Source organism: Lithobates pipiens, unplaced genomic scaffold (genome assembly GCF_037356315.1).
Source record: "Lithobates pipiens isolate NorthernLeopardFrog02 unplaced genomic scaffold, aLitPip1_a1.2 Scaffold_16, whole genome shotgun sequence".
Lineage (NCBI taxonomy): Eukaryota > Metazoa > Chordata > Amphibia > Anura > Ranidae > Lithobates > Lithobates pipiens.
The window spans coordinates 431,717,600-431,736,958 of NW_027507748.1; the positions used below are offsets into that span (position 1 = coordinate 431,717,600).

General features: G+C 43.1%; 1 protein-coding gene across 2 annotated transcripts; it reads left to right on the forward strand.

Annotated features, from left to right (window-relative positions):
* Positions 1 to 327: 327 nt before the first annotated feature.
* PDCL3 (phosducin like 3) lies at positions 328 to 11,471 on the forward strand. Of its 2 annotated transcripts, XM_077482611.1 has the most exons (7): positions 328 to 448; positions 535 to 579; positions 3,356 to 3,476; positions 4,045 to 4,135; positions 7,999 to 8,142; positions 8,747 to 8,955; positions 11,168 to 11,471. In XM_077482611.1, exons 2-7 carry the CDS (start codon positions 574 to 576, stop codon positions 11,308 to 11,310), a joined length of 714 nt encoding a protein of 237 aa, XP_077338737.1. In that variant the 5' UTR covers positions 328 to 448; positions 535 to 573; the 3' UTR covers positions 11,311 to 11,471. The 2 variants fall into 2 exon arrangements, with proteins under 2 accessions (XP_077338737.1, XP_077338736.1); XM_077482610.1 differs by having other exon boundaries at positions 346 to 579.
* The last annotated feature ends 7,888 nt before the right edge of the window (positions 11,472 to 19,359 follow it).

Genomic DNA, 19,359 nt, shown 5'->3' on the forward strand with positions numbered 1-19,359 from the left:
AAGTGACACATAATGGGCTACTATGCGATGCATAGTAGTCCATTATGCGTTGCCTTTGCAGGGAATGAAAGAGGAAGTAAACCCATCAGGGTTTACTTCCTCTTTAAATCCTGAATAATAATAATAATAATAATAATCCTAAGGGGCAGAGACTCGCTCACATCTAAAGGTAATTCAGGATGCCTCCTTTCATGGCCATAACTCATATGACCACCAGAGGGAAGTAAAGGGGCCGCATGTATAAAGGGATGTGGGGGATGCTCGTGTTGGTGTATCAGACAACATATGGCCACAGCCCAGCTGCTCCCGTCACACAGGCTGTATACGGCCTTCTGCTATGTGTGTCCTAATAAGGATATGGTGATGGGGCGGAAGTAGTGTCTGGTGTGACCAGAAATTACTTCCCCCCATACTCACGCAGTGTGTTGGAGCTGCTGGTGCATAGAAGGTACCGTGATTGTATAGAACATAGGTTAACCAATCTAATGCTGAAAAGAAAGATCATTGACCTATAGGAATATTGGATTTTCACAGGGAGGAGCAGCGCCGTGATTGTGTTCGGAATTAAACAAGATGCAGGTGAGTCAGGAAAATCGCAACCATTTGATGTTCGACCCTCCCCATAGGTACACAGTATTCCTCCGCTTCTCTGTCCCTGTCCAATGAAATCAGGGAACTCGGGCTTGTCCTATAATGCCCAGGGAATATTGAGAGTAGTATGGGCCTTCTAGAAAGGTCTGCGTTTGCAGAAGTTGCTGTAAATCAGGGTTAGGCAACCGGGGGCCATCCAGCTTCTTGCAGAACTACAAGTCCCATCATGCCTCTGAGAGTCATTTTAACTGCCAGCCTTACAATGTCTCGTGGGAAATGTAGTTCCACAACAGCTGGAGGGCACCAGGTTGCCTATCCCTGCTGTAAACCTTCTGCTTGGTGACTTATTTTCTTAATAAGCTCTACCTATTTAAAAAACACATATTATGTACATTAACCACTTAAGGACCAGGCCTCTTTTTCGGACTTGGTGTTTCCATGTTTAAAACAGTTTTTTTTGCTAGAAAATTACTTAGAACCCCCAAACATTTTATATTGTTTTTTTTCTAACACCCTAGACAATAAAATAGCGGTCATTGAAATACTTTTTTTCACACCGTATTTGCGCAGCGGTCTTAGAAGCGCACTTTTTTTGGAAAAAATTCACTTTTTTGAATAAAAAAATAAGACAACAGTAAAATTAGCCCAATTTTTTTTTATACTGTGAAAGATAATGGTATGCCGATTAAATTGATACCCAACATGTCACGCTTCAAAATTGCGCCCGCTCGTGGAATGGCGTCAAACTTTTAGCCTCAAAAATCTCCATAAGCGACATTTAAAAAATTCTACAGGTTGCATTTTTTGCGTTACAGAGGAGGTCTAGGGCTAGAATTATTGCTCTCGCTCTACCGATCGCGGCGATACCTCACATATGTGGTTTGACCACCGTTTTCATATGCGGGCGCTACTCCACGTATGCGCTCGCTTCTGTGCGCAAGCTCGTCGTAACGGGGTGTTTTAAAAAAAAATTTTTTTTTTTTTCTTATTTATTTTATTTATTTTTACACTTTTTAAAAAAATAAAATAAAATGGATCACTTTTATTCCTATTACAAGGAATGTAAACATCCCTTGTAATAGAAAAAAGCATGACAGGTCCTCTTAAATATGAGATCTGGGGTCAAAAGGTCCTCAGATCTCATATTTGGGCTAAAATGCAAAAAAAAAAAAAAAAAAATCTGACATTTAAAAAAAATATATACCTTTAAGAGGTATGGGCGGAAGTGACGTTTTGACGTCGCTTCCACCCTCCTATGGTATAGAGACGAGTGGGGGCCATCTTAGCCTCACTTGTCTCTATGCCCAGCAGACGGAAGGACCCGATCGCCTCCGCCGCTACCAACGGCTCCGGTAAGCGGCGGAAGGTGCGGGAGGGCGGCGGGAGGGGGGGTGGCACCTCTCCCGCCGCCGACAGCGGTGATCTCGCGGGGGAATCCGCCGCGGAGACCACCGTTATCGTACAGCCGACCGCCGCCTGAAGAGATGGATATCTCGGTTGTGGCAGCAGCTGCTGCCGTTACCGAGATATCCCTCTTCAAAAATAGGACGTACATCGTCGTGCGGCGGTCGGCAAGTGGTTAAAGTACGTTATGAGAAATCAGAGCGGAAAATTCTGTATGAGGCACGCTCATTTGATTTTCGTATAATGTGTACACTAAAGATGGGCTCCAGCGTGTTCGCACACGCCACATGCAGAGCCCGCCAGGAAGTCGGCACTACGCTAATCACAGGCAGTGATACCTTTCCCATTCTCTGCAGCCACGCATCCGGGCAATGCCTCACTGCCTGTGATTAGCGCAGTGCCGACTCCCCGGCGGGCTCTGCCTGTGGAGCGTGCGAACACGCTGGAGTTCATCCATAGTGTACACCGCTTTCAACATTCCTGATTCCGACTTTGCAGATGAAAATTTCCGAAGGGACAAACCCCCAAATTTTCCTATTTTTACGTGAACAGAACGAATGATTTTTGTTTAGTGTTTACTGTTTCTGAACGACTGTCGTAACAAGAAATAGCAGATACGAAACACTGCACATAATCAGCCACCATAGATCACAAAAAGTCTTTGTTGTACAAGAATTTTCGTACATTATTTATATCCTCGGTTCCAAATTGCTGTGACACATCAAGGAAAACCAGCCGATCGTTCGCCCAATATATATATATATATATATATATATATATATATATATCATTTTTTTTTTTTTGTTTAAATCGTCTTTATTGAGGTTTTACAAAATAAATGGTGCATTAACATATTTGCTCCAGGCGGTAAAGGAAAATGAGGCACATGGTAGAGGAGGGGGGTGCCCAATATTCTCATACTGTGTACCTCAGCTTTATTTACAGTATTCGTGTTGGCAACCCTAAGGGTTTGTTTGCTGTTGGGGGTCAGGTAAAATGCGGGTGTTGAGGCACGTTTTTTTTTACTGCCCCCTTTTCCTCCATAAGCTGCAAAGGCAACCAGATGGGGGGTGTACACATACTGCAATGTGTTGTGGCTGCAGCAAAAATTCTCCCCCTGTCACCTTCAACCAGTACCACTCACGGAATGTGACCTATGAATGGGGCTGCACCGCAACTGCGTGCAGTGCATGTGGTTGCCGGGCAGTGGCAGGGGCTTTTAGGGGTTAAAAAGGATGAGGAGGCTGCCGATCAAACATAATCTGTAAAGTGATTCTCTGCAAAACACTCTTCAGGAGGGCAATGCTAATGTAAACAAGCTTTGACTCCTTTTATTCATCTGCGTTTTGTCTGATTTCAGGATCCAAACGCAGACACCGAGTGGAATGACATTCTGCGTAAAAAAGGTATCCTACCTCCTAAAGAGGCACCGAAGGAGGATGAAGTGGAGGAAGAAGGGATTCTGACCCAGCAGTCCATTGGTGAGAACAATTACACTTTACTAATAAAAGGATAGTTTTCTGAGAAAAAGGGGTGCAGACCTCACCAGATTTCATCATTTCACTTCAAGTGTTTATTACCCCAGCATTTCATATCCCTGATATGTGCCTGCTGTACCATGTAGTAGCTCTTTGTATTGCTCCGTGTGAAGTTCCTGCCAGTTCTGTGCTTTCCTAATAAATACTGACCACACTAAGCAGGAAAGCACAGCATGGTCAGTTCTCTATCTCTGCTGGGGAATTCAGCCTGCTTTCCTCCAATGATCAGACTTGTCCTGACACTCCCTCTGCATAGCCTTTCACTAGGAAGCTCATTGTGCTTCTGCTTCTCCTCCCCCCAGCTCTTATGCAGCTGGGAACAGAGAGAATGCTTTCACTTATAAAAGAAAATGATAAATATATATATTATTATACACAAATGTTTTGCCTTTCATTTCAGTTTTAAGCTAATAGGTTGTTTTACAAGGTGATCGTTTACAACCACTTTAAGGGTTTTCCAACAGCTACGTTTTTCGCTTGTTTTATGCCTGTATGTATTTTTGTATTTCAGTGAAAACATATGAGGATATGACGCTGGAAGAGCTAGAAGAGAATGAGGATGAGTTTAGTGAGGAAGATGAGAGAGCTATAGAAATGTATAGGTGAGTAGTTGTTGGTAAACACCATGGAGTTAAATTCTAAAGGCCCATACACACAATTGGATTTTTTTGCCAACAAACATGCAAATTGGCTGTTTCAAAGCAACATCAGAGCGTGTGTACGCTCCATCGGACAAACTTTTTCTGTTTTCATCAGACTTTTGTTGGCTGTGCAAACGGAGCAAAGTCCGATCGTGTGTACAGAAAACCATAGGAATTTTGTACAAAGTACAAACATGCAATGCAAAAGATCAGACAACAATACAGACCAGTTGACCAAAGGTAAAGAGCAGAAAAACCACGTGATTTGGTGAAAGTTGGCTGAAAAAGTCCTGCTGTGTGTATGCACTACAAGTTCTCGGCCGACGCCCTTTGTACAAAAATCCACAGGAAAGTTTGTACAAAATCCGATCGTGTGTATGAGGCTTTATTGGTAGTATTGTTGCCCAATCAGGATTTTTTTATTTATTTTTTCTTAAAGCAGTTGTAAACCCTGCTTGGTCATTTTTACCTATAGGTAAGCATATAATAAGGCTTACCTGTAGGTAAAATTTATATCTCCTAAACCTTCACTTTTAGGAGATAGTCACTCTGCATCCAGCCAGTGACATCACTGGCACATGCACTCTGAAGATCCGGCATACCTAGCCAATCACAAAATCGGGGAGAACATGTCAGCCCTCTCAGCAGTGGCATTAGAGCACGGGAGGGCTTCGTTCTAAGGTGAGTAATTCATAATGTGCTAGTATGCAATGCATACTGGCACATTGTGCCATTGCCTTGCAGTTTTTTTTTTTTTTTTGCAACATCTGCAGTTTAAAACCAATTTAAATGAAACTTGATAACTTGTTTTTGACAGTGACTGAAATATGCTGTTCTTTTTCTTTTCGCCAGTTTTTGTGAAATAACCAGAATACTTAATATTTATGTTTTAATTAAGTAGGTGGTTTTTGGTGAATTTGGGATTTGCTTTGTACAGAGTGACATCCTTTTCACATGGGTCTCATCGATTCAGTCATGGTTTTTACCTAAAAAAACAAGCATATACAGTGAGAGGAAAAAAGTATTTGATCCCCTGCTGATTTTATACATGTACCCACTGACAAAGAAATGATCAGTCTATAATTTTAATGGTAGTTTTATTTTAACAGTGAGACAGAATAACAACATAAATATCCAGAAAAACGTTTACCACCTTAATGACCAGGCCATTTTTTTGCGATACAGCAGCGCATCGCTTTAACTGACAATTGCGTGGTCGTGCGACATAGCACCCAAACAAAATTTATGTCCTTTTTTTTTTCCACCAAAATAGAGCTTTCTTTTGGTGGTATTTGAAAGCCTTTGCAGTTTTTTGCACTAGAACCAAAAAAAAAAAATCGACTTTAAAAAAAAAAAATTTTTTTTTTTACTTTTTTTGCTATAATAAATTTCCCCCCCTAAAAATGTAAAAAATTAATTTCTTCATCAGTTTAGATCAACATATATTCTACATATATTTGGTAAAAAAAAAAAAAAAAAAATCGCAATAAGCATATACTGATTGGTTTGCGCAAAAGTTATAGTGTCTACAAAATGGGAGAAAGATTTATTGCATTTTTATAATATTATTATTCTACTAGTAATGGTGATCAGCAATTTTTAGCGGGAATGTGACATTGCGGCGGACAGATCGGACACTTTTTGGGACCGGTGACATTAATACAGTGATCAGAGCTAAAAATAGCCACTGATCACTGTATAGATGATTAGGGGGATATCAAGGAGTTAAGTGTGTCGTAGGGAGGTGTTTCCAAATGTAGGGGGAGTGGACTGACTGGGAGTACAGAGAGATTCATGTTCCTGATCACTAGGAACAGACAATCTCACTGACCTCTCCTGTCAGAATAGGATCTGCTTTGTTTACACTGGCAGATCCCCGTTTTTCGTCTCTGAGGAGCGATCGCGGGTGGCCGGTGGACATCGTGGCTGCTGGACCCACACATCGGCTCCCCCGCTGTACAGAGGTGCGCATGTGCCCATAGGAACTTTTGCATGACACGTCGTACAGGTTCGTAGTTTCACATAATAGGGCCACCCTGTCGCAGTATATATGCGGTGGGCGGTCCTTAAGTGGTTAATGAGTGAAATAAGTATTTGACCCCATCTCAAATCATGACCTAGTAGTTGGTGGCAAAGCGCTTGTTGGCAATTGAAACAATTCTTGTAGTTGGCCACCAGGTTTGCACACATCTCAGGAGAGATTTTGTCCCACACTTATATTCAGATCCTCTCCAAGTTAAGATTTTCGAGGCTGATGTTTTTTAACTCGAACCTTCAGCTCCCTCCACATATTTTCTATGGGATTAAGGTCTGGAGACTGGCTTGGCATTCTCTAATCTCAGCTTGTTACCTGTATAGAATACACCTGTGATCCAGAAATCTTGCTGGTTAATAGGGGATCAAATACTTATTTCACTCAATAAAATGCAAATCAATTAGTATTTTTTTTTTAAATGCGTTTTTTTTTTTTTTTTTTTTGTTATCCTGTCTCTCACTGTTAAACTAACCTACTATTAAAATGATAGACTGATCATTTCTTTGTCAGTGGGTAAACGTACAAGATCAAATGCTTTTCCCCCTTATTGTACTGATACAGGTTACACCGGTTTACACATCTGTCTTCAGTTACGTTTTACATTTGTTTTTTTTTGCATCCATTTTTTTACATGTCCGTTTTTCCATCAGAAGTATAAACAAAAAATGTTTCTTGCCTAAAACAAACATAGACATAATGTTTATTTCTGTTTACATGTATTTGATATCAAGAAAAATAGGAAAGAATGCACACCATTCCCATTTTTTTTTTTTTTTTTTCTCTAAGACATAAACTGACTTGGATGTAAGCAGATGTACACACGGGGTGGCTCCTGTCGAGCGGGCATGCTTGAGATGCCTGGTACACACTATCACTTGCTTGAATCCCTTTTGTGGAGCTATTGTATTCTCCCAGCGGGTGGGTGTGGGGAGCTGTCCTTGCCAGAAGAGCACAATGATTACTGTTAGCGGCTCTAACCGCTGGCAAGAATCGCATGCTTAAAAACCTGATGCGCTGGTTGTACCCAAGTCGATCAATCGAACGACTTTGGTACAATCAGCCTGCCTATAGATGAATCGAGCCATCAAACTGTCTAAGATTCGATCCATCTATGGCTGGGTGAAGTGTGAATGGGGACTGCTGAAGTAAATGGACAGAACAGCAAGAAGTGACACTCTGCAGCTGTATTTGTATCATAAGACCAACGTATGCCCCATACACATGATCGGATCTTCCGACGGAAAATGTGCGATCGGATCATGTTGTCGGAAAATCCGACCGTGTGTGGGCTCCATCTGACTTTTTCCGATGCACAAAGTTTGAGGGCATGATCTAAAATTTTCCGACAACAAAATCCGATCGTTTAAACTCCGATCGTGTGTAGACAATTCCGACGGACAAAGTGCCACGCATGCTCAGAATAGACTAAGACGAAAGCTATTAGCTACTGGCCCGTTTATAGTCCCATCGCACGTGTTATACGTCACCGCATTCTGAATGATCGGATTTTCTGTCAACTTTGTGCGACTGTGTATGCAAGACAAGTTTAGGCCAACATCCGTCGGAAAAAATCAGATGGATTTTGTTGTTGGAATGTCCGACTGTCTGTATGGGGCATTACTCTTTGTCTCTGTTGCTAATATTTATGCATATAGAATTCTTCTGTATATAGAATATTCTTTTACAACCACTGAAAACATTTCATGCATTCAGGGAAGCTATTTTAAGATTTTTAAAACCATACATTTTTACTTTCACTGGTAGTGTTTGTGTGTTTTGTCTTTTGTAGACAACAGAGACTGGCTCAGTGGCAAGCAACACAAATAAAGAATAAATTTGGGGAAGTGATGGAGATTTCCGGGCAGGACTATGTGCAAGAAATCACAAACGCAGGAAAAGATCTTTGGGTGCTCTTGCACCTTTACAAACAGGGGTATGTATTACTCAGTGGTGATCCTTGTGGGGGTTTTATTGTATATTTATGTAAAAGCTATAGAGACACTTTGAAGCATGTTGTACAGGAATTTTGTATGTCATTGAAAATGTGTGTGTTGTGTTTATTTTTTTATTTTTTGCTCTGTTGTACCAGTAATCCTTTTATATCAGTGTTCTCCAAACCGTAGCCCTTTGCTTGCTTTTATCCGGCCCTTGGAGCATTATTCATTGGTCTGATATAAAATACTTTGGCCCACTGACACTAAGAATGGGGCATATTTCCGGCCACTGACATCAACAATTTGGTGCTATTTCTCCCACTGGCCCTAACCTGGGGGGGAGGGTGACTATCCCACTAATACCAAAGATAGGTCACTGTTTACTCCCACTGATGCCAGAAACCATTTCTATTCCCACTGATCAGTCCGGCCCCCCTAAAGTTTGAAACACAGTAAACTTGTTTGTAGACCCCTGCTTTATATCCTCATGATCCCTTCCGTTTTTGACTGAATGTATAATTTGGACACTCTTGCTCTACTTTTACAACTGTTAGATAATTCTCATGTCAAACACTTATTTTTAATTTTTTGCTTTATTTTTAGAATCCCGCTTTGCAGTTTAATAAACCAGCACCTAGCAGTGCTTGCAAGAAAGTTTAAAGATACAAAGTTTGTGAAAGCAATTTCAACAACGTGTATACCAAACTATCCTGATAAGAACCTACCCACCATCTTTGTTTATCGAGGTGGTGAAATTCGTGCTCAATTCATAGGACCTTTAGTGTTTGGTGGAATGAATCTCACACAGGATGGTAAGTAAATAGCCGATAGCCGTTAAAGACAATGGTGATATAAAATGCAACAATTTCTGTGAACTACTTTTTATGTACACCAGGTCTCATTTTGCTAGGTACATGTGCACAAATTTTAATGTCTTTTCACATGTAGCCAAAACATTATAGCAGATTCAGTGGCTTTTGAACAAATGTGACCTTCGGAGGTTGAGTATTTATCTGCATGCTGGTAGTAGGGACACAAGATTTGCAAATTTCTGACAAGAAATATGAACAAAGCATATCCCTCTATAGCAGGGATATGCAATTAGTGGACCTCCAGCTGTTGCAAAACTACAAGTGTCATGCTTGTGGCTGTCAGTTTTGCTATGCCTCATGAGAATTGTAGTTCTGCAACAGCTGAAGGTCCGCTAATTGCACATCCCTGCTCTATAGTGTGTACTTGTCTCAATCAAGTGTGATTTCTGCCTGCTGCCTCCTTTATCTGCTATCAGCTGACAAATGTTTCTGACACCAAGAGGTAAAAAAGGTGACAGGAGGGAGCTCAGCACACAACCTGTGATTGAAAGACTCAGATTTGTTCCTCCTGTGTGCTGTGTGAAGGGATGGGTGGCTGGGTGTGTGTGTTTTTTTTTTTTTCCCCTCCAATCAGCTCTCGGAGCTCTTCTCACTGACATCTGCAGAGTGTAACTTCAGCTCCCCACCCCTGCTTTCTGCAAGCTCAAATAAGCTTTTAAAATTCTTCACTTTGAACAGCTGTAGAGAAGAGAGGACTGCAGTTAGACAGGTACAACTTATGTAGGAGGATTTGTTTAATCTCTGTGTATCACCTGAGACCAGTCACTTCACTGGGTATACGTAAGGGTTTACAACCACTTAAAGGAACAGGCTAAACCCGGGTACACACTACAAGTTTTTTTCAGTGTTGCATGAAAAAAAAAACTGACCACTCCGGTTGGAGCCGCTATACTAACTATGTGAAGTTAGTCCAATGATCTCCCCCACTGAGCTGTTGTGTTCTGACAGGGGGATGATCAGGAGTCGGTCGGCTGTTGGTTTTCCAATTTGCACATCCGACAGAAGCCGGCTGGACAGACCGACATACACAACGGCAGAGTGTTGCCCGTTTAAAAAAAAAAAAAAAAAATTTAACCGACATTCCGCCCGTGTGTACGGGGCATAAGGTTTGATTCTATGAAGAGTGTGCAATCTATGTGTGCTTTAACACCTGAATAAAAAATATAAGGACTAAAATGATTTGTGTGTAGTACATTGGGAGAACGTATTCTTAAAGTGTATATCTGGCCGAAAAACTATATAAATAAATGTATTCTCTGGAATACATTTCTCCATGACAGATGCCTCTAAAAATTTTGTAAATTATAGCTGTTGATCTTCCAGAAATCTGGTGCGCTCATAAATTCCTGTGTGAGCTGACAACATGGTACCTATATTGCAGTATTGTCAGCCTAGCCTCTCTTCTGATGTACTAAAGAACACTTTTGTTTCTCATTTCCATAACATAAGAGGGAGATGTTCTATAGTTTAGCGACGACTTGGACAGTAGTAATAGCTGCCTGGTATTTCAGTGCAGTGCACAAGAGTTGTACACTCAAACAGGAAGTTTGTTTACAGCAGGGATCCTCAAACTACGGCCCTCCAGCTGTTGTGAAACTACACATCCCATGAGGCATTGTAAAACTCTGACATTCACAGACATGACTAGGCATGATGGGAATTGTAGTTCCTGAACAACTGGAGGGCCGTAGTTTGAAGACCCATGGTTTACAGGATTGTTTGGAGGTGTAACTGGTATTCTACTGTACTTTAAGCCCTCATTCACAACAGTGCAACTTATCATGCGATTTGGAACTGTCAAATCGCATGACAAGTTGCACCCCATTGCCAGCAGTGGAACCATTCATATTGCCGCAACTCATGTCACAGCAATTATGAAAGGTTCCTGCACTACTTTTTACTAATTTCTTTGCGGCTTGAATAGATTTCTATTAAATGAAATCGCAAGCCGCAATGAAATCGGCAACACAAATCGTACTGAAGTAGCGTGATTTCAAAGCCGCACCAGTTTGAACCAGGACGTAACGAGCGAAAACATGGGAAAATGTATACTGTATGTACTGCATATTTGTTTCTGTAGTGTAGAATCAGTATTTGGATATTTTCAGTTCTAAATGTGGGGATACTAATGGTGTGACTTCTGATTCCATAGAATTAGAATGGAAACTTTCAGAATCTGGTGCCATCAAGACAGACCTTGAGGAAAATCCCCGACAACAAATTCAGGATCAGCTCATGACTTCAATTAGGAGCGCCGTATCCACAAACAAAAACAATGACTCAGATGAGGACTAAATTTGGGGTTCTTTTTTTTTTTTTTTATATTTTTCTTTTATTTTTTTGTACATTTGTTGTAATATATAACATCAAACATACTGAAGATGGTTACTTGTTGGCTTTGATTCTAAAAATAAAAGGGCCTAATGTGGAAACTCACAGGGTTTGTTAAAGTGGAAGTCTGTGTGCATATAATTCATTCTTTGGTCCCCTTTTCCTCCAGTTCAACAGGTAAATCGTTTTTGTTTGTTTGGTTTTTTTTTTGTGTTTTTTTTTTTTTTCAATCAAATCTGTCAATTTAGGGCAGTAATCAAGGTGCCACACCCTAGTTCAATTACACATAACAAACCAGAAGACACGCATGGGTTTCGCCGGCACCAATTACTTTTTCATAGAAAGGGCTTAAAGAGGAAGTTATAAGATTTGATTGTCTAAGTTCCCCGCCTCCCCCTCTAGGATTCTCATGCACATGGACCATAAATTAAATGGCTCTGACATTATTATTAGGTTTTAAACCCACCTGTCTACCTAGACATACCACAGTCAATATTCAGGGATACACCACCAAAACTGATGTTTAGTTTTCCCCTATATAAAATGCTCCACATATACTTTAAATTAGGTAGACCACCCCTGTGATCTGACAGTCCACATGATGTTTAGGAAGGAATCCACTTCCATCAGGAAGAATGTATTTCAGAATCAGTTTTTGTGTTTAACCACCTCAATACAGTGCAGTTACACTCCCTTCCTGACCAGACCAATTTTCAGCTTTCAGCGCTCTCACAGTTTGAATGACAATTACTCAGTCATCCAACACTGTATCCATATGAAACTTGCGTCCTTTTTTCCACACAAATAGAGCTTTCTTTTAGTGGTATTTAATCACTAGTGGGTTTTTTATTTTTTGTGCGATAAATAAAATAAAACGTAAATTTTGTGAAAAAAAATGCCTTTTTCTTAGTTTCTGTCATAAATTATTGCTAATTAGTAATTTTTCTTCATAAATTTTGGCCAAAATTTATACTGCTACATATCTTTGGTAAAAATAACCCACATTAGTATATATTATTTGGTCTTTGTGAAAGTTATAGAGTCTACAAACTATGGTGCCAATCACTGAAAATTGATCACTTCTGATCAGGCCTTCAGTACATCAGGTGTATCTCATTTCTTGAGACACTAACAAGTCAGGAAAGTACAAATACCCCCCAAATGACCCCTTTTTACAAAGTAGACATCCCAAGGTATTAAGTAAGTAGCATGGTGAGTTTTTTTTAAGTTGTCATTTTTTCCCACAATTCTTTGCAAAATGAAGATTTTTTATTTTTTTTTTACTAAATTGTCATATTATCAGGTTATTTCTCACACACAGCATATGCATACAACAAATTACACCCCAAAATACATTCCGCTACTCTTCCCGAGTACGGCGATACCACATGTGTGAGACTTTTACACAGCCTGGCCACATACAGAGGCCCAACATTGATGTAGTACCTTCAGACGTTCTACGAGCAAAAATGACGCATCTCATTTCTCAACCACCTATTACACTTTTGAAGTCCCTGGAGTACCAGGACAATGGAATTTCCCATAAAATGACCCCATTTTGGAAAGCAAACATCCCAACGTATAATCTGTGAGGCATAATGAGTCTTTTGAATGGTTAATTTTTTTCCAGAAGTTTTTGGAATATGTGGAAAAAAATTAAAACGCATTTTTTTTTACACAAAATTGTCAATTTATAAGATATTTCTAACACATAGCATGTATATAGCAAAAATTACATCCCAAAATACATTCTGCTACTCTTCCCGAGTACGGCAATACCACATGTGTAGGACTTTTACACAGCCTGGCCACATAGAGAGGCCGAACATTGATGTAGTACCTTCAGACGTTCTACGAGCAAAAATTACGCATCTCGTTTCTCAACCACCTATTACACTTTTGAAGTCCCTGGAGTACCAGGACAATGGAATTTCCCATAAAATGACCCCATTTTGGAAAGCAAACACCCCAACGTATAATCTGTGAGGCATAATGAGTCTTTTGAATGGTTATTTATTTTCCAGAAGTTTTTGGAATATGTGGAAAAAAATTAAAACGCATTTTTTTTTTTACACAAAATTGTCAATTTATAAGATATTTCTAACACATAGCATGTATATAGCAAAAATTACACCCCAAAATATATTCTGCTACTCCTCCCGAGTATGGCGATACCACATGTGTGTGACTTTTACACAGCCTGGCCACATAGAGAGGCCGAACATTGAAGTAGTACGTTCAGGCGTTCTAGGAGCATAAATGACACATCTTATTTCATTCCTACCCATCACACTTTTGAAGGTCCTGGACCACCAGGACAGTGCAATTACCCACAAAATGACCCCATTTTGGAAAGCAAACACCCCAACGTATATTCTATGAGACATGGGCTGCAAATAGGTCTGATGGCCTGGTGACAGGTACTCGGGTACTCTGATGGCCTGGTGACAGGTACTCGGGTACTCTGATGGCCTGGTGACAGGTACTCGGGTACTCTGATGGCCTGGTGACAGGTACTCGGGTACTCCGATGGCCTGGTGACAGGTACTCGGGTACTCCGATGGCCTGGTGACAGGTACTCGGGTACTCCGATGGCCTGGTGACAGGTACTCGCGTACTCCGATGGCCTGGTGACAGGTACTCGGGTACTCCGATGGCCTGGTGACAGGTACTCGGGTACTCCGATGGCCTGGTGACAGGTACTCGGGTACTCCGATGGCCTGGTGACAGGTACTCGGGTACTCCGATGGCCTGGTGACAGGTACTCGGGTACTCCGATGGGCCGGGACAGGTACTCGGGTACTCTGATGGGCCGGGACAGGTACTCGGGTACTCTGATGGGCCGGGACAGGTACTCGGGTACTCTGATGGGCCGGGACAGGTACTCCGGTACTCTGATGAGCCGTGACAGGTACTCGGGTACCCTGATGTGCCGTGACAGGTACTCGGGTACCCTGATGTGCCGTGACAGGTACTCGGGTACCCTGATGTGCAGTGACAGGTACTCGGGTACTCTGATGTGCCGTGACAGGTACTCGGGTACTCTGATGTGCCGTGACAGGTACTCGGGTACCCTGATGTGCCGTGACAGGTACTCGGGTACCCTGATGTGCCGTGACAGGTACTCGGGTACTCTGATGGGCCGGGACAGGTACTCGGGTACTCTGATGGGCCGGGACAGGTACTCGGGTACTCTGATGGGCCGGGACAGGTACTCGGGTACTCTGATGGGCCGTGACAGGTACTCGGGTACTCTGATGGGCCGGGACAGGTACTCGGGTACTCTGATGGGCCGTGACAGGTACTCGGGTACTCTGATGGGCCGGGACAGGTACTCGGGTACTCTGATGGGCCGGGACAGGTACTCGGGTACTCTGATGGGCCGGGACAGGTACTCGGGTACTCTGATGGGCCGGGACAGGTACTCGGGTACTCTGATGGGCCGGGACAGGTACTCGGGTACTCTGATGGGACAGGTACTCGGGTACTCTGATGGGCCGGGACAGGTACTCGGGTACTCTGATGGGCCGGGACAGGTACTCGGGTACTCTGATGGGCCGGGACAGGTACTCGGGTACTCTGATGGGCTGTGACAGGTACTCTGATGGACTGTGATTGACAGGTACTATGAGGGGTAGTGACAGGTCCTCTTTATTGGGGGGGGGGGGGGGCAATCAGTATGTTTGGTGTACACTGTATGCGGTAACGAGATGTTACCGCAATCTCCTCCTCACACACGATCGGTGTGTGAGGAGGAGAACCCGGTAACATCCCGTTACCGCGGTTTGTTTACATTTGAGTGAAAGGATCACAGCCAATCACGTGGGTAAACAGCCGGCCAATGGCTGTTTACCAGCGTCGGTGACTAGCAGTGTTCCCGGGGAACACGCCGCCACCGACGTGCGCGCATGCACGTTCGGGGTGTTACCATCTGTGATCGGCCGTGACTTCATCACGGCCGATCACGTGGTAAACAGCCATAACGAATGGCTGTTCACCCCCTTCGGTGGCGAGCGGTGTCTCCGTGACACGCCGCCACCGAAGAAACAGGGATGCGCGCGCACGATCGCGCGCATTCCCTGTTTAAACGGGAGGCCGTCATATGACGGCCTCCCGCCACAATAGGTGCGCCGCCTGGCCGTCATTTGACGGCCGGCGGTCAGCAACTAGTTAAACGAAAACGTTTTTTTTTTAATTTTACTAAATGTTAACCACTTGCCGCCCGCCCTATAGCAAATGGACGGCGGCAAAGTGGTTTCATAATCCTGACCGGACGTCATATGACGTGATCAGGATTATGAGCCGCTGCGCGCCCCCGGGGGCGCGAATCGCGGCGATCGTTGTTGCGGGGTGTCAGTCTGACACCCGGCAACTACGATCTCGGTAAAGAGTCTCAGACGGAGACTCTTTACCACGTGATCAGCCGTGTCCAATCACGTCTGATCACAGTGTAAATAGGAAAAGCCGGTTATCGGCTTTTCCTCACTCGCGTCTGTCAGACGCGAGTAGAGGAGAGCCAATCGGCTGCTCCTCTGACAGGGGGGGGGGTCTGTGCTGATTGATTATCAGCACAGCCCCCCCGAGGATGCCCACACTGGACCACCAGGGACGCCACCAGACCACCAGGGATGCCAAGGACAAGGTATGCCACCCTAGACCACCAGGGATTCTAGTCAGTGCCCATAATGGATGCCAATCAGTGCCCACAATGGGCATCACTGATTGGCATGCATTATTGATTGGCACTGATTGGCATCCATTAGTGCAATATATTATAATACAATGCCGCCTATCAGTTCCCATCTGTGCCGCCTATCAGTGCCTACCCATGCCCACCTGTGCCGCCTACCCATGCCCACCTGTGCCGCCTACCCATGCCCACCTGTGCCACTTTGTGCCACCTATCAGTGCCCATCCGTGTCGCCCATCAGTGCCACATATCGGTGTCCATCAATGCCACCTCATTGGTGCCACCTCATCGGTGCCCATCAGTGCCGCCTTATCATTGCCCATCAGTGTAACCCCATCAGTGAAGGAGAAAACTTACTTATTTGCAAAGTTTTGAAACTGAAACAAAAAAAAAACATTTTTTTTTCAAAATTTTCGGTATTTTTTTATTTGTTTAGCAAAAAATAAAAACCGTAGAGGTGATCAAATACCACCAAAAGAAAGCTCTATTTGTGGGAAAAAAATGATACAAATTTCATTTGGGTACAGTGTAGCATGACCGCGCAATTGTCATTCAAAGTGCGACAGCGCTGAAAGCTCAAAATTGGTCTGGGCAGGAAGGTGTTTAAGTGCCCGGTATTGAAGTGGTTAAGGAATATAAATATTTTTTTAGAAATGGATGTTTTTGTTTTCACAAAATACCTCAGATTTGTCCCAATGACTTCATCGCTTTGTTTGTCTGCTGGTCTTTACTCTGAATTTAGTGTGAGGGGTCAGCACCCTGCCATTATATGAAATAACATAACACCATCCCAGGTATCCCTCTAATTGTGCATAATCGTCTCTGCTGGCCACTGTGCTGATCAGCAGATTGCAAAGTTTGTCTGCATAAGTATACACACATTTAACCAGTTCCTGCCCACGCTATAGCCAATAGATGGCTACAGCATGGGCTTACATTGCCGGGAGGGCATCCATGGACATCCTCCCGTGGTCACGCTGCCCGCACGCCTCCTGTGGCTTGCAGGTAGTGTGCTCTGTTGCTACATCCTTAGGACACAGCTGATTACAGATCAGCATAAAGGGACAATCACAGCAGCACTTTATTACGTGATCTGCGCTGTCCCGTGAAAAAAAAGTTGCTGGCACTACCCCATCTAACAGTTAGCCTTAGCTTTAGAAGATCTTACTTTACTGTACTCCAGGAAACCGATTTTACTGGTAAGGCTATAATCGTATATTCCTGATAGTACTGCTTGGCAGACCCTGATAGCAGCTGTATGCCCCTTACACCCAGAACTGGCATCAGAACATTCCCTGTGGTAAGATTTAAACGGCTCAGATGGAGGCTCTGCAAATCTGATAAACAGGCCTAGTGCTGAAAAGCCCATGAAGCACTAACAGATCTAGTTTAACGTGCCTTTACAGGAAAGTTATCCTTATCCTTCAGAAAGCACCTGCACAGCGTGCACTACATCCAGACAGTGCAGAGAAATGTCATTTGAATGCTTCAGAACAGGACATAATGAAGGGAGAACAATATCCTGATTAAGGTGGACCCTTATTAAACTGTGATGTTTTCTGCCTTTACAAATTGCGACCCTTCACTGTGTATAAGACTCTCAGAGGAGAGCTGGTTTATTAAGGGCATGTAGTGAGCTGACAGGTGTTTTACTGCTGTGTAAAACGCCGGTCGTCGCAAGAACACTGCAACGCAGCCTGAGGCTATGCTGCATTTTATTGCAGTGCATAGGACCGCATGGCACTTTACAGCAGCGCAGCTTATTGTGCTGCTGTACAGCAACATGCATGAAGTGTACTTTAGAAGCAAGGAGTGATAACATACCTGGGCATTCAACTAACCTCCAAACTATCTGACTTTTTGGCACATATCTGCCGACTGTACAAAAATGAACGCGAGACTTACAATCCTGGTTTGGGCGAGCAGTCACCATTAAAATGACCATTCTTCCCAAGATACTCTACTTAATGCAAACTTTGCCAATTAAACTCCCATCCACCTTTTTCTCTTTGTGTAAAAAAATAAATAAAAAATAAATAAAAAAGCGTGCACCAATTTCCTATGGGGTAAGAACTGACTTAGAATAAGCTATGATCAACTAACTATACCAAACTTATAAGGAGGCATAGGCCTCCCTGACATCTTTAAATACCATTGAGCATGCATCCTTGCGAGGATAATAGACTGGAATATCTACTCAGAAGTCAAAGACTGGGTCCAGCTGGAACAGTTCAGGAACATATACCGCTTCAATGCAAATCCCATCCCCTATTAGGGACCACCTTACACATCTTTAAAGAAGCATATCTAAAACAAGAGCTTTCCTCAGTACCATGTCCTCTGACCGCCATACGCCACAATCCTCACTTCTCCCCTGGTTTGTCCAATACCTTTCTAATGGAGATCTGGCCACATGACAAAATTCATGCTGGACAATTCTTCGAAAAGGGGAAAATTGTAACTCTTCATTCACTATCCTCGCGCATGACAGCTAAACCTGATATTATTCCACTCTGGTCTCGCCAAAAAACACCATTTGAAGTGATCTGTTGCAAACAGGACCCACAAAGACATCTAATATCCAACATATTCCATGCTGTTCTCCAATCACAACCCTAACTCCAATAAAGTGAACTGCATATGGGAACAAGAACTTTCCCTAGACCTAACCGTGGCGGAATGGGAAAACATTTACACGTGCATACACAAAGGAACAGTTAATGTCTCAACTCAAAAAAATGGTTTTAAAAGGTGGTGGTACAGGACTCCCCAGAAATTACACAAAATCTACCCCTCAGTCACCCAATTGTTAGCGATGCAGTGCTGGCGAAGGCTCAATGTTACACATCTGGTGCATGTGCCCACAAATTCAACCATTTTGGAAGGAAGTCCACCGCCTAATCAACCAGATAACGACAATTTTACCTAGACTTCTCCCCGGCACAATTTCTGCCACACATGATAAGTGTGACAAAAATGTGCATACCACACCGCTGGCATAACCCCCAAACCACCCACGATAAGAGTGGCTTTGACGCATACAGAAAACTGCAGGGATGGAGGAGCTTGTCCACATAGCATCACTACTGGCATCACTTTATAACCTCGGACAAATTTACTAGCTTTCGGCCTAATTAGTGAAATCGGACCCCAAAAACCCCCTTGGCAGAGGAGAATAGAGTCCCTATTCCTAGTCCCCTTCCCCTCTATATTTCTCTCTCCCTTTCCCTAGATAGGAAATAACATAGCTGCTTATACCAGTTGATGTCAAACATACCCTTGCATCGATGTATACGCATTCAACAACTCCAGCAGCCTCATTC